Source organism: Stylophora pistillata, chromosome 10, assembly GCF_964205215.1.
Source record: "Stylophora pistillata chromosome 10, jaStyPist1.2, whole genome shotgun sequence".
Classification (NCBI taxonomy): domain Eukaryota; kingdom Metazoa; phylum Cnidaria; class Anthozoa; order Scleractinia; family Pocilloporidae; genus Stylophora; species Stylophora pistillata.
The window spans coordinates 8,635,425-8,649,995 of record NC_142528.1 but is presented as its reverse complement, the minus strand read 5'-3'; the positions used below and the strand labels follow the sequence as shown (position 1 = coordinate 8,649,995).

The following is a 14,571-nucleotide window of genomic DNA, read 5'->3' as shown; positions in this document are numbered from 1 at the left end:
GTAGCAGTGGGAGGTGCGCGATGCATGTTTGGTACTCAAGGGAACATGGCGACAGCTCTGAGTTTTGGTGAGCACCAGATGAAGTTACTTTCGTTACTTTTTTTTTATATGAGTTTTGAAGCGTTTTTAGTTTAAAATTTTCCTAGATTTCTCACATGCCTGCTTGAAAATTTATATGTGGATGAATCTACAGGCTCGGTTCCCGCGTTTTATCGAGAGGTGTATCAGATAGTATGTCCGAATCAAGAAGAGAAGATCGAGCGGGATATGTTTGTGAAGATCTTAATGAAATCAAGCCTGCCCAAGCAATCGTTAAGTCAGGTAAACTATAAGACATATTAAGCTTGTTTATTCCGTTCTTTATTAGGGCAAATAATTGGCAGAAGACGTGCTCATCTAAGCTTTTAGTAAACCCAACGTTAACATCATTCACCATTTATTTACGTTTGTGTTGTGCTTTGATAGTTGTACTTTTGATTTATTACTGATAAAAACTGCTATTTACCTCGCCTTTCTAACTAATAGCTTTGCCATGTCCAGTTGTATTTCGAAGGATTATCAGATGAGAGCAGAATTTTGGTCTTCCTCGTTTGTTTGCGATCTTTGCGTACATGTGTCTGTTTAAGTTTCCTGCTGTCTCGCAGAACAACACGAGGTGTAATTAATTTACTCGATCTTTAGACTAGGATTGAATATCCTCAAAATTTGTTTAAATCAGCGTGAGATGGGCTGAGCTGACACCATTGGCATTTAATCGATCAGTTGTTTCTCTTGTTATTACAGCACATCCTGCATAAGATCCTTGTAAATTGATATTAAAGTACTGCAAGTTATACTGTTTGTGTTAACTTGTGTATTGGCTGTAGTGTGAGATCGCAAAGGACAAAACAATTCTATTCTATATCTCTGGTTCTTTCTAACGTAATTAACCCTAGCAAGGTGAGAGGCCAAATAAAAAATGTCTATCAAGGATTTCAAACGTTAAATTGGGTAGTTCTACTTGCTAAGTTACATTAGAACCTAATGTACTACAGAAACTCTTGAATTAAAACCATTCACTTGAATTGTAACATCAAAACATGAATCATTTGCACTGTCTGTGATACATTTCTTACAAATCTAGCTCGGAGAATTAGGTGTTAAATGAATAATATCTCCTAATTGATGCATTTATTCCATTTTGTCACTTTCCTGCTTGAAAATTGCTTTCCTTGCCGAAGTTTTCTCAGCAATGTGGATGAAATGGCTAGTTCTGCTCAAATAGTACAGTTGTCAAACAGAGCTTGCTAATTTGGTTGCAGTATTGGTGTTACTATGGTCATGCATTGAGATTTGTTTGTAATAATAGGCTAGTCAGATTTAAATAAAAGAATGGTAAAGCTCAGGGGTTTCAATTGCTTTTTCCAAACTAAGGCAGCTTCAAAGTGTTTGACAGGCAGCTGTTCCTGTAAAGAGGACATAAGGGAAAAATTTGAAATATTTAGATCGCGACAATGTTGAAAAAAGAGAAAAATAATAAAGTAATAGGGAAAGCAGAGAAACTGTCATGGACACAAGAACAATCTCTTGTTTTTGTTCTTTTTTTCTTCATAATAACTGTAAGAGAGATTATAGAATATGTATTGATTCTTGAAGTTCATAAATTATTTGAAGTATAATAACATTAATAAAATCATATTGAACCTGTAATTCTCTCTCCATCTTTTTGCAGTTTATGAAGCTTGAAGTTCTCAACGTTCATATTTTTTTGTCCATCCTCCTTGTTCTATCTGTCACACTAACAAAGGGCATCTGACGAAAATGAAAAGAAGCTTCACGAGACATAGTCTCCTCTCGCAGCTGAGGAGACTACACGAGAAAGAGATTCGAGGTAGTAAAGGCCTGGAAACGGTTTTGTAAATAGGGATAAGAAAGTTGTTCAAGCTTCCAAATATGGGTACTTGTACATGCGCTTTACGTCCCTACGGTGTCAGAACAAAGGATCGGAGGAAAATTTGATTTTTACATTTTACATTTACACAGACTTCTATGAGAATATATTCAGTCGCGCTTAACAGTATCGTAAGGTTTGATTCCCCACAAAAGAACATTATCGTTTAAAGGAAATAGAATTGGATTGTTTACAATGAGCTTTACAACAACATCACATGTTCACGATGAGCTACAGCAACGGTCAGATACGGATTGTATCAATGTGGTGTTTCCTATAGACGAGTGGCTGTCCGCTAAAGGTGGCTTATCCACTTTCAACCATGAACTCGCGGTGAATTTGGCCAAATTTAATGACATCGTCAAGGTTTACTGCTACGTACCTCAAAGTAATGAGGAGGAAAGAGAAGATGCTAGACGTCATGGTGTTTATTTGATTAATGCTGAAGAAGCCCCTGGATCTGAGAACCCAATTGACTGCTTGAAACTACCGCCTCCAGGAATTCGTGTCGATGTTTTGTAGGACACGGGAGAAAATTCGGTGTCCCGGCCTTCTTCATAACAAAAAACAGCACCGGTAATAGTACGAAATTGATCCAAATGGTCCACGTTTGGTGTGAAGACCTCGGAAAGTACAAAAAGAAGGAAACCACGGGACAAGATACAATCGAAGACGGTGAGAAAAAGCACAAAAATGAAATATCTCTTTGTAAAGCTGCGGACCGAGTTGTAGGGGTGGGTCGTAAACTACAACATAAGTATAAATCGTCCCTTCACGGCATCCGTGTAGAGTCTCTCACTCCTGGTATATTTCAAAGTTTCTGTCAACCTGTGCACAATCCCACCCGATCATTTTCTACTGACGAAGGCGACTCAACGGCGGATTTCCGGGAATTTAAAATCTTTGTCATTGGGCGGTTGAGACGCGAGGATCGTTATGTTAAAGGTTTAGATTTCATTGCTCAAGCTGTAGCATCTTTAGGAGAGAAGTTTAAGTTGACATGTGTTGGTGCTCCGGCAGGTCAACAGAGAGCAATTGAAAAATGGTTCGTCAACATGGTGGAAATCAATCGGGACCAATTAACAATCCGTGGTTTTTGCGGCCGAGAAGAATTGAAGGAAATGCTCCGGCAGGCAGACTTGGTTGCCTTACCCTCCTGTGTAGAAGGGTTTGGTCTCATTGCACTCGAAGCAATTTCTGCTGGCGTCCCCGTCCTCGTTTCTGGTCAATCCAGTATAGCGGCAGCTCTCCAGAAGGTAATAGGTGGGAGAGATGTGATTGTTTCATCTAAGGAGCCCCAAGAATGGGCAGAGAGGATTCGGCAGTTGTCCCTACAAGACCCACAAGCGAGAAATGACAATGCTTTGCGACTGAGAAAAAAATATCAACAGACTTACCCTTGGGAGGAGGAATGCGGCAAATTTGTTAAGCTGATCAAGGATCTTCTCCAGGGTTTGTGGGGTTCACTTTTCCAGGGCCAACAAGCGTGACACATTCTACTTCTTTCAAATTCAACGCAGGTCACTGGAAAGATAAAATCAATACTCTAGATGATGTTCCAGTGAATTCATTAAGGAAAAATTAGGGGTATTTTCTTTTTATTTTGGTGGTGGTGGTATGGGGAATGGGTCTGACCTAATGGCAATCTGATTCTCCTGTTTACATCAATACATTGATCAATTTCATTGATGCTTTTTCTTAATTTTTGATACCAAACAACTTAAACAGTGACAATGTGTTGATAGTTGGAAAAACACAATAGTTGTGCAAAATTCTGCATTAGGTGAAAGAAGGGAAAAAAGTAGTTCTATTACATTAAATGTATGATAAATTCCATATTCATTGGTAATTACATCTACTTCAACAGCTGATCCTACATCCAATGAGGAGAATTTTGGAAGTTCATGGCAAGTGCAAAATTCAAACCAGTGTGGTGTCCCTCCACCTTTTCCACCAGTCCAAAGACCACTGCAAGAGGTGCAGAACAGAAGGAGAGAGGTACATGAAGCTTTCCTTGACCCTGTTCTCTTACAAAGAGAACTGTGGTGGCAACTCTGTTTCCTCTTTGGTCCTCGTACACAACTTGAAAGTCGAGAAATGAAATAGGGTGACATTTCCCTTGGGACAGATCCAACCACTGGCCGAGAAATGCTTGTCTCCTATGCAAGACTGGAAAATCAGCCCATGGTACCAGTCAGAAGTGTAGAATCTCACAAATTTCCTGTTGAGATCTATAAAGTATTTAAGAGCCACAGACCAATGCACATGAACAACCCTGACTCACCTTTGTACTTGGTAGTAAAACGCAGGTACAAACCTAGCAGCCAGGTTTGGTACATGAGGAGAGCTCAGGCAGTCAACAAAATTGGTATAAAAAGTAATTATTATCCCCAGCAGCCTGCTATTGACAAATACCTTAAAGAGCCCTGAAATTTTCTCAACTCACTTCTGATCCTTGCATTAATCTCAAGTAATCTCCAGGTTTTTTCACAGGCATCCCACACTAAGTATGAGAGTCAGTCTCGTGTGATATATAAGCAACTAACACAATATCGAAATTGTCTTAGACATGAAGGTTTGTAAGGGGCTTCCAATTCTAGACTTAGGACACTTAATGCAAAGCCCTTGTTTATTTTCATGGCGAGTAGCATGTTGTGCAATTAATTTCTGATCTAACACAATTGAGCAGTCTCTTAATTTGTTTGTCACATAGTAACACTGAAAACAGAACAAAAAATACTTAATTCAGATAAGAATAGGAAGATGATCATGCAATAAGGGCTGCAAGCAGCGTAACATGAAAGTGAAGTCTAGGATAATTTCTGATAGGGTACCACAAGTAACCAAGTTTTGAACTGAGCTTGGGGTGACTGTGTTATCTAAAATGAACTAAGACATTTGGCATGGCTATATAATCGATTACATGTTAACACTACATGATGAACTTGTTCTGTACTTAGCTTCAGTTTTGTAGAATATTTGTCAGGTGGTAAAATGTTAGTAACAGTACAGTAGCATCTCTGTGGGAAGTAATATTGTATTTGGCCAAACTGTTACATGGTAATTGTATTTTTTATTCAATTAATTTGTACATCTATACAAGGTGTGTTATTATTGCTTTTTAAGTAGCATTACTCTTGAAGTAAGGTATCAGTGAATTAAATAAAAAATTAAACTAAAAAAAATTGATTTTCCTCAAAGAAAGTGGTTATTTCACTCATGGCTGATTATAATCTTAATTCTAGATCTTAACCAACTTTACTTGAAGACCTTTGGCCACTGCGGTGCATTCTATTTGGTATGTTGCTCTTGCTGCATGAGCAAATCTGAAATCCATGGTAGTCTCTGTGAAAGGTCAGGGACAAAATAGAGAGACTGATGATAAAGGCAATGTGAAAGTCTCCTCTTCTTAAACATGATTGAGACACAGTTCAAATTGTTTCAGTCTATAACAATCAGTTTTCACATCAAATACCTACAAAAGTGGAACTTGAAATGAACAGCGATATTTGGCTAGCATGGAAATATTGGCACTTGTATGTCCATTGGCTGTTTTCAGTCAAAATTTGTTATCACTGTTTAAAATTGATTTTGATTTGCTCAAATTAATTTAATAACTTAATAAATAAATATCGACCTGTTAACAAATGGTCAGATTAATGAATGGTACCAAATTACAAACAGAGCTTTTCCTAAGGTGTAAGAATTGTGTTCATGCACTTCCATCCTCACAACTAGAACAAGCATTGAGTGGACAGCTCACTTAATAAAGGGATATAATAAGGAAACTATGATGTGTGACATCAAGTAAGACAGTTCAGCTGCAACATAGACTTGAAATATTTTAGATTTGGAGAGTAAAAAATAATCTTTAAATGCCAGTACCCTGGTGGAATGCATGTAAATAACCAGTTCTTGAGTCTTTATTCTGGTATTTTCCTTTATTGTTCTAAGCATTAAGTACAATACCAAGCCTTATTACACGACTTGGGAAGTCAAGAGGGCCAATAACTAAAATCAACCAATCAAAATGCTCTATTGCTGGTCAATATTCTCTCAGTATTGGACCGGGCACTGTCCAGAATGGTCCCAAATGATACCGCACTAGTGTCCCTTTGAACTTCAGTCGTGTAATAAATCTCTTATTAACCAAGCTTGCTCGGGACCATACTGGAAGAATATCGGACCTCGGTCTTTTTTGTACGGACCTCGCTGCGCTCGGTCTGTACTGTCAAGACCTCAGGCCAATATTCTCCCAGTACGGCCCTGGCGCTTGGTTAATAAGATATATATACTGAGTGGGCAAAAGAATTCTTCACTGCTTTCCTGAATCTATGTTGAAGAAGGACACAGCTGCTGGTTTAAAGTAATTGACTAACAAAGAACTTTCATAGAGGGTTTCTTTTGAAGGCTTACAGAATTTGAATTAAATGTGGTTGGTTGCTCTACCATTTCCTGTTAATGCTACTGGGCACAAGTATAAAATGTAACTTTCACTGTTTTTAACACTTGACACTTGCACTCATGATTAAATTTTTTTGTTGGGGGTTAAACTGGGATTAATTTTTAAGTGTCCTCTGACTGGCATAACTAGGGTCATGCCAATTTGGAATAAACAGCAGCAGTGCCTTAAATTGCTTTACTATCGATAGCTAGTTGTTTACATTTACTGGGAAGCAAAGATGAAAAGATTGTAAAAAGGTACAGCATGTCTTCCTTTCAGGCCATTACAGTCCCAGAGGCACATGATAGAAATACTGACCCAGTAATCCATAGAGTAAACCCCTCCCCTAAAAATAACATGAACTCGCAATCCAAAGCTTCCATTATTAATTAAAAGCTATATGGAAAGCCAAAAAACCTTTCACATACAAGAGTCTTGCATTATCCTTGAGAAGTATATATTGTTAATTCTTTGGACTGGTATCTACTCTGGGAAGCCAGGCCAAAAGTAAACACGCAAACTTAAATCCCATGAAAACTTTAACAACATAAAGAATATGTGAGGGATGCTTTTTTCTTCCCTGGCCTTTCCTTTTGCAATGCTCTATCACTGTGCATTATAACTGAGATGACTAAAGGGCTTTGCACATACTAACAAATCAAAAGGTAACATGAAGCTATTCTGTTTCTCTAACCCTCAAGACAGCCTTTCAGTGAGTGTGGAAAGCTTTATTCACTTCTGTGGCATATTATAATGTCTTATCAAAATACTATTTCAACACTAATCCATTTAAAATTCCAAGGAAGTTTATGAGGGTTATATCATCAAGAAGTAGTGAAATCAAAAGAGTTGATTGGACAGGTATCTACTCTGGGTAACCATGCTAAAAGTAAACATGCAAACAAAATTCCTATGACAATGTTAACAATATGATAAAGGAGACGTGAGGGATGCTTCTGCTTTCCATGGCCATTCTTTTTGAAATGCTCTATTACTCCTTTAAGAGAGTATTTCTGTGGATTATAGCCAAGATGATTACGGGCTTTCTTCATGCTAAAATAATGAGTGACTCCTGTCTTGTAAACCTGTTAAGAAGAAAAACAAAAGTGAATTTTTCTTTTAATTAATCTGAGGTCACCAGCATTTCTTTTCAGCCTCACCACAGCAGCACAAATGGTGCCATCAGCAATGGTCAAGAAAAATCAAAAAACTGATCATAAAGGAGAAATTGAACTGATCTTCAACATATTATAAAAACCAAGAAAAGATTAACATATGAAAACTAGCAAGGATAATTCATATGTTGGTAGGTTAAGAAATGGAAAAAAACAACCCTTTAAGGAAAAGTAATCTATGTTTTGGTGTTACCCTTGAACTTCCAAGATCTGACCCAGAATTTAACTAAATTCTGTCTAACCTATATTTCTATGGAAGAAAGATAAAGAATTTGGTGCTAAGTCTCAAAAACAACTTTACAAGCCGACCTATTTGCTCATCTATGCTGGATAATGCTTTCATATTATCAGGACTTGTTTGTCATCAAACACTTCTGTCACTTTGACACAATTACCCATTTGATCATGAAGATTGTATATAATCATTGCTACTTATATCTTTATGATCCTGTAGTTTGCTGTGTCTACTTAACAGTTTGATGGTCAATAGTACCTCTGTTCTTGTGAGGAGCGGCTGGAAGTTATAAATATATCTTCCAATCACTGAGTGAATCAGTTCGGTTAAAAATGCTGGAAAGAGAAAATCTCCCAATTAGAAATAAACTCATTCAATGGACTTTGTCCTCGGACTACCTCATTAAGAGATTAATCAATAATCTTTACTTATTTCAATAGATAAAAGTGGTGAACAATAAGCTGACTGAGTTAAAATGCAAACTGAGTCACCTAAAATCCAATTTGGTCTGCATGCAATCGCAAGCCTTGAGTCAGTATGAGAAGAAGAAAAACTGCCTGCTAGAAGTCTACTTTGTCATTTGCAATAAGGATAACAGAAATAATGAGATGATTGAATACCCTGCTATCGGCTTCCCAAATAAATATATAAATAAAAACTACCAGGGACTTAAGAAAAATGAAAAATAACAGTAAGTCATATATTTCAAGAAATGATGATAACTCTGAATTGTATGTGGGAGTTATTTATTTACTCTTGTCGGAAATATTGTCAATGGAAATAACTAAAATTAACTTACCAACCATATATACAAGAGTTATTGGTAACTTTAATTTGGGAAATTTGTAGCCCAAACCTTCAACCTAATTGAAAAATGTTTAAAAGAGTTCAGGTCAGAAAACATTAAAGGGTGAAGATTCCAAGATCATTTAGGAAATGAAACATCAATTCTTTTAGAAGAGTTAGGTCATCTTTCCTGATTTTCATTTCTTTTAGTTCTTTTTTTCTTAAAAAAAAAAACACCAAAAGGAAATGGGCCTACACTGCTCAAATTTAGAACTGCTTGCTTAATTTAGGTTTCAATAACACATCTTACACTTCTTCACCAAGGCATAATTTAATAAATAATCACTGAAAGAAAAATTTAAACTTACCAAAGGTCTGAAGAACTCAAAGTTGTTTACAGGGGAGTCATCTGAAATAAAATATGCTTCACCTGCCTGAAATATGAAATAAGAATGGTCTATCAACTTTGTGATAAGAATGATGGAAGTCTACTTTAGGAAATGAATTGTGTACACATTCAATGGTAATTCTGTTGTTAGATTATTTATGTCTTTCTTACTAACAGCTATGGAATCTGCCTCCGTGAGAGTTTTCCCTGCCAAAATGTGAGCTTGAACCAGATTGTTTACATGAACAAAGTCAACAGTAGAGTCATCTTGGCCATAAGTAAAGGTAAAAAGACCTCTTTCAATATATGACTGAAAATAGAGAAATCGAACATGAATCTCATCAGCCCCTTTTTTTTTTTATAATTTATTTGATATAAGGCATAGGATACCTCATTGGTTCCTGCCCTGACCTCCAGATGGGCATTAATGGGTTGGTTGAGTCATTAACCCCTTGACTCCCATAGATAACCAAATGAGAATTTCTCTTTACAATATCAATTCAATATCAAGAAAAAAAGTGATCATCCTTGGAAACACAGGGGCTGTGGGTCAATTTCTAGTCTCTCTTGAAAAAATTGCCAAGTTAACATATCATGCCATTATACTTTGGAAGTGGCAACTCAGTTCAGTTCATCTAATATACCCCAACTAAGAAAATCTCCAGCACTGTGAGCCATGTAGCTTTATTTTGCAAAAATGTATCAGTAATAATTATCTAGAACTGAGGGAAATAAAATAAAATAAAATTTGAACTGAAGCATACCACAATTCTGGGTAAATGTCTTAATTCTCCTTCTCCATAGATGCCAGCTGGTCTTAAAGCACAGGTCTTGAAAATTTTCCCATCTGTGAATGATTTCCAGGCAACATAATTGAATTGCAAGTGGGTTCACTATTTTTTAAGATGAATTTTTGGCATTTGCCAGACTACAAGCCAATTTTCTTTTTTTTTTTTTTGGTGGTAAAAGACTAACAATCATGTTTTCTTCAGTTTAATAGGAAAAAATGTGTTAGTCAAATTTATTTTATGAACTGAAAGTGATGCATGTCTTTGAAATAATGGTATCTTTTTCAATGACTCTTGGTTCAAAAAAAAAAAAAGAAAACAAGGGGCTGCAGCTAGAATTCATTTAATGAGGAAAATCCTTGTTTGCTTTTATTTTTTGACACACACTAATTTATACCTTAAGTTTGTAATTTATGTACACAACTTTTTCCGTATAAGACCTCGTCATTTCATTGCCATACAACATTTGAACATAGGCATAATTCAATTGTGGCAAACACAAAACTTAACTTAACTTCACAGGTCTCAAGATAGAAACAAAGACCTGTAAAATTAATTTTTTTCCTGTTGTCATCCGCAACGTAACAACAATCCTCAGAATGTAGATGTTGTAGGTCAATTTTTTCTTTAGGTAAATTTATTTCCATTTGTTCTTTAGGTAAATCCGATCTCAACCTAGGTCATTTGCTGATGTCTGTCTGTCTGTTTTTTTTTTTTGGCTGGGTTGAGATGTCTGGAACCTGGAATTATACTAAAACAATTATTCGCCTCAGGTTCCAGACATCTGAGCACAACCAAAGAAAAAAACTGACAGACAGACATCAGCAACTGACCTAGCAGGTTGAGATCAAATTAACCTAGTTTGAAACAAATTTACCTAAAGAACAAATTGACCTACAACATAGACACAATTCCACGCATTTTTTTTTCCAGTGAGAACCTAAAAGTGTTATGTCAATGATCTCAGAATGCAGGATTACCTCTAAATCCTAGGTTACCTAAAGATATACAGTGGGATAACTCCCATTTGAAACTAATGGGAATTCTTTACGAACATTTTACACTTCATTGCCATTCAATAAAGTGCTTACAATGTACCTTAATATTTGTATCATATCACAAACTAAGCTGAGTGGCTCTGAATTTCACCTCTGAAAACCCAAGCAAATGTTTACTCAAGATTGAAGGATATTTTACTCAATAAGCAATGTTGATATAAAAATCTCACCTTTTAGAGGTGAACCGTTAGCATTCAAAACTCTCTGTTCTGCTATGGACTTTGTTCTGGAATAATGATCGGGATGCTGACAAAAATTAAAAGTTGGAGAGAATTTCTCAAAATTATAACTTATAATACTATATAATTAATATAAAATAATTTATAATTATATAATTCCCACAATTATAATATATAAATCCACAACTACATTTTCTCCCCACTTCAGTACAAATTGATATTGAAAGAAAATTATCAATTGCCACTTCACTATTATGTGCATGTTTGTTTTAGTCACAATTTAACAACCTTATGCATCTTTCAAATGGACAATGCTGTCAGAACTTATTCAGCAAACTCATGAAGTACATGGAATATGTATAGAACTAGTCATTTTTGGAAATTGGATAATCTAGTTTGTGTTTTTTTTTCTTTACCAAAAGGACTACTATAGGTATAAGTGAATGTTTTTTAAGCTGAACTCTGGAGATAATAAATCTGTGTAGAATAATTAGGTACCTTTTCTAGAGGTAAATAAGGCAAAGTTTCATCTCCATTTCTGATAACCTGTCCTCCAAACACTACATTATATGTACTTGTATAGACAAGATGAGCCACATTATGCTGACAGCAGGCTGGAAACAATGATCAAACATTTCCATTAAGATTGATTTTCTGTGTTTTAGGAGAGTCAAACTATCATTAAAAATCATGAAATATTCTTCAATAATTCCAAGTCACGTTTTACATTTTTAACTAAATTCACAGACCTTCAATGATATTTTTTGTTCCCAGAATGTTGACCTTCTCTATTTGTTCCCTGTGTAACTGAAAATAACACAAATAATTTTAAGTAAAGCACTGTTTAATTTTAAAACTGATCACATTTATTCCCTTCAGTTCATCTTCATCCGCTGTTTTTGATAATAAAACACACCCAGGTGCCTCAAAAGCCTGAGTTTTAAACACATCTGGAGTTAAGGAATGGAAATCCCATTCCATTTCTATCAAGGCCATTTAAATATGGACCATGCCGAAGAACAGTCCTACTGAGAATTCAACCCTTTAACATGATTAGCATCTAATTTTGTCCAACAGTGTCATCCCTGAGTCAAACATTAGAATCATGAGGATAAAGGACATGATCGCCAGCTTATCAAGACTTTGATTGTTAAACAGATTCTCTTTGTCAGTACAGTAGGGTATATATAGGATCAGTAAAGAGAATATGCAAACTGATGTCAGAGTGTAAAGCATTAAAGGTTAAGTCTGCTTCCAAGCAAAACGGCCCATCCTGCCCAAGCTTACTGCAGTTTCATAAACATTAAGCTACAAACAGTATTGGCAATCCAATTTGGACTGCAAATGTCAGTCCGAAAATTCCTTTTGACTAAGTTAGGTTAGATCAGACAAGGAAATATTTGGCTCTCAATCATGACATTTGGAGCGAGCATTACGAAAGTTCTGCATATTACGACCTGGAGCCTTAGATTTTTTTTGTCCGACCCTCCCACTCGGTCAATAAGTACAACATACTAACCTGGTCTCTTCCAGACATTCCATAGGATGCACTATGAAAAACCATATCAATGTGATGACTGATAAATATTTTCCTCAAATCTTCTTTACTTGTTATGTCTCCCTGCAAACAAAAGCATGAATCTTGTTTTACAAAAAGACTTAACTGAATCAGTAGATTAAAGAAAAAATTTCACTCAAATTCAGGATATCGCATTATAATTCGCAAGGTGAAGTGGAAATATTATAGTAATTACGTAATTCCCGTTCGTCTACCTGAAGACATTCCATTTGCTCGTATGCAACCTCATCCAACGCCCATGAGATATCAAACAAGACAACCACTGCTCCCATCTTCTTCAACTCATTCCCCAGTTTGTGGCCAAAGTATCCTCCTCCTCCAGTCACAAGAATTTGTCTTCCTTGGAACATATCAAAATTCATTTACTAACTTCTTCCTGTCCTCTCTTCCCAGCCCGCAATAATATACGAGCCTGCACTCAACCAGCAGCAACTCCTGGTCACAAAACCAGAATTATTATTTAGTCGGGAGGTCAGCGACCGAGGTCAAGATTCTCCCATACAGACCCCCCTTGCTCGGTTAATAAGATGTTTATTTATGGCTGTGTCTTACATGCCAATTCTTTATATTCTTTGTACCTCTTTTTTCTAGACCGGTCTAGATGCCGGTCTAGATGGGAAAATCTAGACAGCTTTCAATATCGATTTCAGCCAATCAAATTCGTGAATTCGGTAGTTCTCAGTCCTTGTGAGACATCATAACAATTATTCAACGAGCGCGCGTTGGATATGAGATGATAGATAGCCAACAAGGCTTGTAGCGCCGAGTTGGCTATAATCATTTCATATCCAACAAGGGCAAGTGGAATAATTGTTTTATTAAAAAACGCCCCCAAGATATTAGGCAAATCTTTATATTAGACAAATTTTTTAGCTCCCTTTTAATATTAAGCTAACACGTACGCTTACCATATTTGTAGATTATGGTATATTGGCTCATATACCATAATGGTTAAGCCAACAAAAAGTCTTGAATTGCATTATCCAATGATCCAGTTTTTACTAAGGTGGATTATTAAAAACTGGATCATTGGATAATGCAATTCAAGACTTTTTATTGGCTTAGCCATTATGGTATATCAGCCAATATACCATAATCTACAAATATGGTAAGCGTACGCGTCAGCTTAAGATCAAAAGGGAGCTAAAAAATTCAGATTCTTCTTACAAAGTAATAATTTCTTGGGGGCGTTTTTAATAAAACAATTATTCCACTCGCGCTTGTTGGATATGAGATGATTATAGCCAACTCGGGGCTACGCGTCTCGTTGGCTATCTATCATCTCATATCCAACAAGCGCGAGTGGAATAATTGTTATATTAAAAACGTTAAATTAAATTATTAAATTTCATTAAATTTTTAGCTCTCTTTAATTTTAAGCTGATTCGTACGCTTACCATATTTGTAGATTATGGTATATTGGCTGATATACCATAATAGCTAAGCCAATAAAAAGTCTTGAATTGCATTATCCAATGATCTAGTTTTTAATAATTGTTAATTATTATATGACTGTGTCTCACAAGGACTGGGAACTACCGAATTCACGATTTTGATTAGCTGAAATCAATACTGAAAGCGGTCTAGATTTTCCCATCTAGACCGGCATCTAGACCGGTCTAGAAAAAAAGGTACAAACAATATAAAAAATTGGCATACACAGCCATATAATAAACATCTTATTAACCGGGCTAGGTCGGTCTGTATGGGAGAATCTTGACCTCGGTCACTGGTACAGGCCTCACTGCGTTCGGTCTGTACTGGCGACCTCGGTGAAGATTCTCCCATACAGACCTCCCGCTCGTTTAATAAGAACTAAATAATTTCTTTACATCGCTAGCAGCGCCTGGGAGGGGCAAGATAAAGCGAATCCTGACTTCTGATTGGCTATCCAAGTGCCCCATCATGCCCGCTCGGAATTGCCCCCATTGATCCCGGCAGAAGATAGTCAAAATAAAGAAAACAAAAGCGACTCTCGTGAGCTTGTTGCGCTACAAACACAGTTGGCT

At 36.4% G+C, this 14,571-nt stretch overlaps 2 protein-coding genes across 6 annotated transcripts; one reads left to right on the top strand and one right to left on the bottom strand.

The window, feature by feature from the left end:
- The first annotated feature begins 12 nt into the window (after positions 1 to 12).
- LOC148721686 (uncharacterized) lies at positions 13 to 6,483 on the top strand. Of its 3 annotated transcripts, XR_015992741.1 has the most exons (4): positions 13 to 67; positions 194 to 321; positions 1,712 to 1,870; positions 3,798 to 6,483. XR_015992741.1 is itself a non-coding variant. In XM_088736851.1 (3 exons), exons 1-3 carry the CDS (start codon positions 2,530 to 2,532, stop codon positions 4,029 to 4,031), a joined length of 546 nt encoding a protein of 181 aa, XP_088592977.1. In that variant the 5' UTR covers positions 1,877 to 2,529; the 3' UTR covers positions 4,032 to 6,483. The 3 variants fall into 3 exon arrangements, 2 of the variants coding, with proteins under 2 accessions (XP_088592977.1, XP_088592975.1); XM_088736851.1 differs by lacking the exons at positions 13 to 67; positions 194 to 321; positions 1,712 to 1,870 and adding exons at positions 1,877 to 2,605; positions 2,951 to 3,186; XM_088736849.1 differs by lacking the exons at positions 13 to 67; positions 194 to 321; positions 1,712 to 1,870 and adding an exon at positions 1,877 to 3,186.
- A 598-nt stretch (positions 6,484 to 7,081) lies between these two features.
- Positions 7,082 to 12,997, bottom strand: LOC148721685 (short-chain dehydrogenase/reductase family 42E member 1-like). 3 transcript variants are annotated; one of them, XM_088736841.1, is made up of 11 exons: positions 12,757 to 12,960; positions 12,503 to 12,604; positions 11,733 to 11,790; positions 11,482 to 11,597; positions 10,975 to 11,050; positions 9,723 to 9,805; positions 9,134 to 9,268; positions 8,939 to 9,004; positions 8,584 to 8,647; positions 8,043 to 8,119; positions 7,082 to 7,459 (listed from the first exon to the last, which is right to left on the bottom strand). In XM_088736841.1, the coding sequence occupies exons 1-11, from the start codon at positions 12,922 to 12,924 to the stop codon at positions 7,199 to 7,201; spliced, it is 1,206 nt and encodes a 401-aa protein (XP_088592967.1). In that variant the 5' UTR covers positions 12,925 to 12,960; the 3' UTR covers positions 7,082 to 7,198. The 3 variants fall into 3 exon arrangements, 2 of the variants coding, with proteins under 2 accessions (XP_088592967.1, XP_088592968.1); XM_088736842.1 differs by lacking the exon at positions 9,134 to 9,268; XR_015992738.1 differs by lacking the exon at positions 8,584 to 8,647 and having other exon boundaries at positions 7,387 to 7,459; positions 12,757 to 12,997.
- Positions 12,998 to 14,571: the final 1,574 nt, after the last annotated feature.